The 8,267-nt window shown below is 45.7% G+C and overlaps 1 protein-coding gene across 4 annotated transcripts in view; it reads left to right on the top strand.

Moving 5' to 3' along the window:
- Window positions 1-1,155: 1,155 nt before the first annotated feature.
- The window catches only part of CHCHD6 (coiled-coil-helix-coiled-coil-helix domain containing 6), a 101,187-nt gene continuing 94,075 nt past the window's right edge, over window positions 1,156-8,267 (top strand). For 3 of the 4 annotated variants that reach the window (XM_042823660.1, XM_042823659.1, XM_042823658.1), the window contains exons 1-4: window positions 1,156-1,289; window positions 2,082-2,205; window positions 3,378-3,447; window positions 3,885-4,029. In XM_042823660.1, the coding sequence (XP_042679594.1) occupies window positions 1,200-1,289; window positions 2,082-2,205; window positions 3,378-3,447; window positions 3,885-4,029 (429 nt within the window). In that variant the 5' untranslated portion in view covers window positions 1,156-1,199. The remainder of the gene's footprint in view (window positions 1,290-2,081; window positions 2,206-3,377; window positions 3,448-3,884; window positions 4,030-8,267) is intronic. The other variant, XM_042823662.1, reaches the window with a different exon arrangement.

The raw sequence follows: 8,267 nt of genomic DNA, 5'->3' as shown, positions 1-8,267 counted from the left end.
TGGCCTGGCCAAGTCAGTCCTTACCACATCAGAGAAGTTTCTGTGCTCCTTCTTTTTCTTGCTGTGAGTCTGCATCAGCCACATTTTACTTGTGAAAGGGATGGATGATGTGGTGCCTGAATTGCCTCGTTGCTGCTCTTACTGTGGCTCTGATCCTGAGCTGCTGTTAGCAAGCATGGGGAAACCTGCAGAGCTTCCCTAGAGTCTGTTGACCTTGGACAGGTCTGAAAGATTGGAATGTCTAAGCAGATCTGCTGTGCAGGTGGTCAGTGTGTCCACACTGTCCTTTGCCAGCAGGACTCCAGTATTTCTGGAGCTTCCCATGTTGCTGGGGAGCTTCTGTGCTAGGTCACGGACTGACCTTCCTTCTGGTGTGTTTCTATGTATATAAGGCTTTGGGCTGTATTCACAACAGGCCTTGAGCAGAAGTGTGTGTGTGTGGGGTGTGTAAAGAGTCTAAATATAGAATAAATGTATATTTTTGTTTGTAAAATAAAGAAATACAATGATGTTTGGCATAAATGGTTATACTTTCTTAAATGATCTGTGTTGTGGAGTATTAAAAAAACAAGCTTAGCAGATATTAATGGAGTTACATGGTGCCTTTTTACAAGAGACAGAATTTTCCCTTTCTGGAAGCCTAGGACAGCAGTGATGTTCAGGTATAAGCAGTTGAGTTAGTCTTCCGTAACTGGATCCTGCTGTTCCCAGGTGTCTCCAGCACTGGGGGCTCTGCTGTAGGCAGGGTTTCTTCCTTAGGAAAAAGCCTGTGTGGCGAGACTTCTCGTTCTGGGCTTTGGGATGAATGGTGATGGGCTTTTTCAGCGCCAGCAGCTGACGCTGCTCTGTCACGCTGCACTCTTGAGAACTCCAGCAATGGCGAAAGTCCCCAAAGAATTGCACAACTATTCGCCGCTTGCAGGACTAAGCAGTAGGACGGGGCTGTCTGCCGGCCGGAACAGGGAGCTCTGGATGTGCCGTGTCCGCGCAGGACGCGCTCGGACGTCTCCGCCGCCGGGCTGCCGCCTCCGGACCACAGCTCCCGTGGTGCCCCGCGGCCCGCCGCCAGTACGGCGCCACGCGATTGGCAGCCCCGGAGCCGCCCGCCAATGGGAGCCCGCGATGTTGGCGGGCGCCGGCAAAGGGGAGGCGCTGCTCGGCGCGGGAGGAGAGGCGTCCCCAGCGGCCGCCCCACCGGCATGGGGGGCAGCGAGAGTAGCCACGGCGGCAGGAAGGTGTCCTTCGGGCTGGACGAACGGGAGCAAGTCCGGGTGCTGCAGGGCATCAGGGTGAGGCGCTGCGGGGCGGCGGGCCCGGGCACGGCTTTGCTCGGGGGGACGCGGCAGCCCCGGGCCGGCCTGCGCCCATCTCAGCGCACCGTGTGTGCGGTGCGAGTCCGCGCCGAGCTCCGTGTGCCCAAGGCCGCTGTATTTCTTTGTGCCTTTGGACACAAAGTGGTCGTTCCTGGGTGATGGGCGCTGTGTGTGTGCGCAGCCTGCCCTGCCCGCGGGCTGAATGTGAAGGCTGCGTTCTGTTTGGTTCGCCTCCAATGGGCGCTGCTCATTCGCTCTGTATTTCTATGGAACAGAATTATTTTGAGATATCTACTGCCTTTCAGGTTGAAATTGGGCAGGTGTGGCTCTTAGTTTGTCTGTAGGCTGGAAGTTTTATCGCCAGTTTTCTGCTATGGCCGTCTGCTCGGTGGATGAAGAAAGGTGCTGGCTGCAATCTTTTGGGACTCCTGTATGGCCTCTAATGCCATCCCTCATGAGGAGAACAGCAGAGCACCTTCACTGTAAACGTGATCAGGCTTCCTAGCAAGGTGATTGGTGCCTCACATCTGTCAGTGTTCAAGAGGCACTGGGATAATGCTCTCAGAAATGTGCTTTAACTTTTGGTTAGTCTTTGAGTGTTCACACACAGTTGGATCAGATGTCTCTGATGGTCCCTTCCACCTGAGCTTTTCTGGTTTTGGAGCAGCTTAAAGGCTAACAAGTTAAATGTCTTTATCCTGACATATATGTACATTAAGTGCTTAGTTAACTAACTTGAGTAATTGCTTTCTCATGTGTGTGTTTTAGCTTACTGAAGATGTAGTGAATCGGATGAAAGAATCTCAAAGGGACAGCCAGAGGTCACCCCACTTACCCAGTGGTACAGCTCAATTTTCAACAGCCGCAGAAGGGAAACCCAAATCTCCTACAGGTACTGCCGGTCCCTGCTGGGTCTACTGATTTGACACCTGTAGGGGAACTGTTAGGTCAGGGTTTGAACTGATGGTGAACACCTGGTGAAGGGGTGCGTCTGGCCCAGGGAGCACAGGCAAATTGTTTGCATCTGTGGTTCCCATGAGACTAGGAGGGGTGGACCAGTATGGGGTCCCCCCTGGGCTCATATAAGCACCAGTCGCTGAATGAAGAGCATCTATTGGGCCTAGGCTGCTTCCTGTGAAGGACTGCCACAGAGTTATAGAGCCCCTTCACCACTTGGGTGAGTTCCAGTCTTTTTTCTGTGTATGACTGTTGGCCTACCTGCAAATACTTTTCCTGGTGTTCCCAAGAATGTGTCAGAAGCAATTTTGCTGCTTCCTGAGCAGAACAGCGTGCTGCTTAGCACTTGTTATATAGCATGAATGTATCCTGAGAAGAGCCACTGAAATGCTGTGGTTCTAGTTCTGTTGCTGTGGGGCCTTAAGCAAGGCAACTTGTTTTTGTAGATCTTTTTGTTTTGTCTTTAGGATGCCATCGTTCTCAGATGCATTAAGAAACTTGTATGACTTTGTGAGTGTAGAATTTCAGATAAACACACAGTAAGCAAGGCAGTAATTTTTTTTTCACGTTATCTTGTGTTTCTTGAAACTTGTTTTACTGTCCCTTTTCCATGCACAGAGAGTATATAATGGATGGGTGGGGAGATGCTGCTTTTTGTTCTTTGGAAATGTTTGTTCTTGGAGGAGAAGCATAGACTAAACACAGGTTACACGATACGTCGAGCGAATGGTGAGAGCATGATTTCTGAATTTGACTTTCCTTACACTTCAGAAAATGATTTGATTTCTGTTGGTTCACAAATATAGAAACAACTAGAAAATGGACTAAAACTATGCTTATGTTTCAGTATAAAACAGTGTCTGTGAGTAACATCCTTCCCTAGACAGTTGTGTAGTATACTTGGTTCAGTGTGCCTTGCTGAAGACAGTGCTGTCAGTATTTCTTTCTTCCACAAAGTCTAATTCCATCAGATTTGAATTTTCTTGAGAATTCTCTAGATTATTATTTATTGTCTTGATGGGATAGCATGTATTAAGTATTCTTATTGGATGATTCAGGCTGTGTTTTGTATTACAGTTGTCAGTTTTGTTCTTTCTTTCTTTCTAGGAATCCAGCCACCAACAGCAAGTAACTCTGGTCAGAAGGCTACAGTTGCAGAGCAGGAATTATATAGGAGGTGAGGTGAAGTTTGAGGAAAAGAGTAATTTAGCTCCTTTTATGCTGTGAGATAGGCTAACTCCTTTTATTGTGGTGCGTCCTTTCATCTTGTCCAAAGCAGTATCTATTTATCTAGCTAACTACTTTCTATTATCGCAATTTTTAGGTGATAATTAAGTACTCAACAGAGCTAAATATAGCTGAAATACAAGCCTATATGGAGCTCAGTTTGCTGTTTTTGCCTGGGCTGTTTGTCAGTGAAAGCTGCAGGTCATGCTTGAAGTTTGTTGGACTTTTGAGTTTCTGCCGATAACGGAGGGACTGTGAGCAGCTTTGTGCCAAATCGATCATGCATTTGGGGTTTTGCCCTTGTCAAGGATTGTCCATGCTAAGCCATGACCCTGGTGCCAGAAGTCAGCTGATCAACTTTTCTGTTTGTCTTTGGCACTCCTATAGGTATGAGCAGGAGCAGGCCCTGGTTCAAGAGGAGCTGCTCCGGCTGGCCAAAAGAGAAAGGGAAGCAGCTGGTGAGGTGCTGAGTACTGCCCTTCAGCGGGAAAGGAGCAGCACCAATGAGGAGAGGAAGAGAGCAGCTCAGCTGGTGAGTAACGGTGTCCGCTACGTTCCCATGCGGGACTGACTGGAATCACTCTGCTTGAAGGGGTTCATTAAATGTCACTTGTATGTTGAGTTTAGAAACTGCTTTAGTCTGAAACGCTGGTCTCCTCATAACTCTACTCCTTGGCTTAGAGTGTAGTCAGCAAGCTGCACCAGTTGTCTCTCAGTGATTCTAAGGCCAGGCTTGCAGGGAATGGCACAAGCAATGACTGTGCTGAGCAGCCTGACCTGTGGGGGAAGAAGGATGAATGATTAGTGTGCTTTGTGTGTATGGGCTTGTTATCTGAGACAGTGTGTTCTTTTAAACTGGCAAGTGTATGAAACAAATGTATGCTTTTAAACTCTGCTGATCTGACCTGTCATGAAACTTTGCTTTGTGTTCCTGGATTATGGTTGTGTAAGTACACAAATCTTAAAAAAAAGAAAATCTTGGATATTTATCATCCTGGTAACAAAATGTATTGATGCTTAATGCTCACTTGATACCATTTTATGTTGTGTTCTATTAAATACTGATTACTATGCCAATGCTGTTCTGCCTGTACACAATACAGTATCTTACTGGAACTGCCACTTCTTCCTGACTTGCAGTGGGATGAGGTGTGACAGCAAGGTGGGGCTGTGCTTCCAGCACTTGAGGTCAAACTGCCTGTTTGTGTAAACTGTGATGTTGAAAATCTTTGTTGAGAAAACTGGGCTGAGAATAATTCTCTTAGCCTAGTGCATACTGAAAGAACGGCTTAGGAAGAGGGGACAGACTTGAGCAATGCTTGTTGTCTCTGTGTTCTGTCCTACTGATCTCTTGCTTGCACTTGATTGAACTGAAGAATCTTTGTGTGTTTTTTTCCTGTGTGCTGAATAGCAATAGGCACGGCTTAGCCAGGCGTGTGATTTTTGCTGTGAAGCATTTTGAAGTTACAATCATAGAATTGACTTAGGTTGGAAAGGACCTCAATGATCATCAAGCTGAATAATAATACCTGGGGGCTGAGTAAATAAAATTTAAGTGAAAATAACTGTGCGATGGTTTGGACAGAAGACCCTTCTGGCAGTAACCCATTTCTGACAGTAACCCATGGCAGATGCTTCTGGAGTGCATGAGAATAGAGCAGCCTTAAAGCAGTGCTTCCCACCTGTGTACCCTTGCAACTTCTGCCTTTCCGAGGTATAGAGACTTCTTTGATTAAAAGTTGTTTGATCACCTGGTGGTTAACAGTCGCATGCCTTCTGTGAATGTATTTGTGTGTGGGTTTGGGCCCATCAGTGCCTTCTGACCCCGTGGTAATCTGCAGCATGTGGCTGCGTTTGTAGAGCTCTGAGGTTGCTCTTGAAGGCATAGCAGGAAACTTCTGCTTGCCATATTGTGCCCTACCCATGAGAAGTCTGCCTGCTTGCTGAGCTGTAGGATAGCGATGTCTGAGGCAGGCTATTCCTCTGGGTCAGCAGACACAGAGTTAGCTCTCTTCCTACTACAAGGAGCCTTATGTTTATGAATGCCATTAGCAGCTCTGTAAAGAGAGGTGGGGGAAGCTAGTGGATTCAGTGGCCAGCCTAAAGATAAGGCGTGCCTCAGAAACAGAGGCCTGCCCTCCTGCAGTGGATACAGAGAGCTCTGAGAGCTGTGGCTAACAGACAGGCAATAGTTGTGAAGTCTGAGGAAAGTACCTCTAAACTGAGCAGGGGGCTGACCTCCAACATACAAAACCTGTTCTGTTATCTGAATTAGCTTTTAATCCTGCGGTATCGCGTGTCCAGATACTGAAAACTTGATGTTGTGCAAAAATCTGATCAGACTCTTTCTGTGCAACCTGTAAAATGTAAGTATTGGCCATGCAGTCTGGTGCAAGACCAAGAAACTGTTAAATTTCATTGCTCTTTAACTATCTCTTGATCAGTCATAAATTTAAGACTCTTAAAAATGAAACAGTCCAGCCTGTGCTTCCAAAGATGAGGTAAAAGCTGCTGTCTGTTAGTTGCTACGTGTCTTGCGAAGCAGGAACTGTTTCTGTCGAGCTTTTAAAATTGTTAGGATCCCTATCAGGTTTGCTTTATCTCAGCTACAGTTTCCTTTCAGGCATGGTCACTTTATTCTGCTCAGTCCTGCTCATATCTGCCCTTTGTCTTCCAGTATTTTCTTCCTTTCTTTGGAATGGAGATTGAATGTTTTTGGTCACTCTTCTAGCTGCTTTCTAGCCCTCAAATATTAAGTAAATAATGGGTGTGAACTGCACTTCCATCTCATCTGTATCTGTCATCCCTCTCAGGCAGGAAGGAGTAGTGGCAGTAGGTGTACCTGGTGGTAGTCTGGATGCAGGTGGAATGGGAAATTCTCTGCTGTTTATAAAGGAAAGGGCTTTCAGTGTTCTTGTTTTTTGCTATGAGGGAAGCCAGAGGAAAACAGGACAACTCCCATGATGGAAATAAGTTGGTAATTTGCTTCTAACAGTACTTAACTTTGTAACAATTGAACATCATGCCACGTATCGTTAGGAAGGTTTGTTTTATTATTTCTACTTTGATGCTTGCAGTAAGGTCCTGAGCTGTGCTGTGCCCTGCCTGTATCACTTTGTCATGACTGGCTTTCTCTGACAGTTGTCTCTGGCAGTGCTGCTATATTCTTTTAACTTTACCACTTGTGGATCATAAATCCAAATATGATAGCTGTATTTTGAAATGATTTCATTTTGATTGTGCTGAACATAGCTTGTCGTTTAATTTGTTCTTTATGACTTCCATCCTTCCTTTTATTATTGGCAGGATCTTTAAGGCACTTCAGTGAGACTATGTGTTGTGAAGTCCTGCAGAGAGCATGGCTAATGTTTGGTAGGGAACTTGCTGTCTGTTTCTGGGCCCTTCATGGTTTATAGGGTACAAGTTAAAGCTTGATCATCTTTTTTGTGAACAGTTCACTGGTTACAAATGGATGTGGATCCTGTTTTACGTTTTTCTCTTTTTTAAATAACTTTGAACAAGGTATTTAGGTTCTAGAGAGCTTAGGTTTTGACTAAAACTCTTTAATGCTTAAGAAGTTAACAACTGTAAGTAGAAACACTGCAGCATTGTCTTCACTTTGAGCAAGTGTGGCTTTTGGTGACACGTGTGGGACTGGCTCAGGCAGAAGCAGCCTGCTCAGCTGCTGCAGAACAGCTCTCACCAGTTTATATCAGAAAATGTTTTCTTTGTGCATCTCTGCAGGATCACAGTGCTGGCTGGACTCTTCAGTAATTTAATACCACAAGTACTTGCAGGACAACAAGGGTGATAGGTAGGGTACTTCAGAGCAGGGCCTGCCCTGTGTGACTAATGCTTGTAGCATGCATGAAGTCTCATGTGCAATCCACAGGAATCAGTCTATCCGTCTTTTTTCTGAACTCTAGTTTGAGAAACTTCTGAAGTTGTCACAGTTATTTAATTCCTTGGCTGTGTTGTGAATAGTCTTGCATTTTCCTAAACCTCGAATCATTCCTTTTTCATTTCCAATTAATCAAAACCTCATCTCTTAACTTCTTGCTGCTTCTGGCTTTTTTTTTTTTTTTTTTCTTACCAACAAAAGAAACTTTGCAAGCAAAGCTGCTCTTTTTTCTTTTCTTGGTTTTGTAATCTCCTAATGCTGTGCAGTGTATGCACTGTGAGCTGTCGTCTCACAGCCGGTGACTCCCAGCCTGATGGCTTTTGCTGAAGCCTTTGAAACAAATCAATGTGGGATGGGGTTGGAGAAAAGCAGAAGCTGGTGGGGGGAATCCACACGATTAAGCGAAGACATCTCATTACTCCCCTAGAAAGGGAGGATTATAACTTATAAAATAGGAGGATCTCATTTAGGGGCCATATGTGCCTGTGTTATCAGGACAGAGGGAGAGCAGATAGAATAAATGAAATTAATACTTTGAAAAGAAGCATTATGCGGATTTCAGAATCGAACTAATATGATTTGTGCAAAGTCCTGAAGTTCTTATCTCCCCATTTAATGCCCCTTGGATAATGGCTTTGTCAGAGTTATTGACCGAGAGTCATCGTCTTCCGTACTGCTTGGAAAAATGAACTCAGAAGTGGGGTGATGGTAGGACAAACTTTGCACCACAATTAGCTGTTTCAGGCAAGACCGAAGGGCATCACTTGCTGTGCAAGAACAGACTGTTCACAGAGCCTAAATTGCTGGGGAGTCGTCCCTCGGGCTGCCGATGAGGGATGGCCGGCTGCTCCCAGCCCTGCTCTCTAGCT

Source organism: Centrocercus urophasianus, unplaced genomic scaffold (genome assembly GCF_019232065.1).
Source record: "Centrocercus urophasianus isolate 14NV4802_14NV808 unplaced genomic scaffold, USGS_Curo_1.0 seq_22, whole genome shotgun sequence".
Taxonomy (NCBI): Eukaryota; Metazoa; Chordata; class Aves; order Galliformes; family Phasianidae; genus Centrocercus; species Centrocercus urophasianus.
This window is presented reverse-complemented; position numbering and strand designations above follow the sequence as displayed.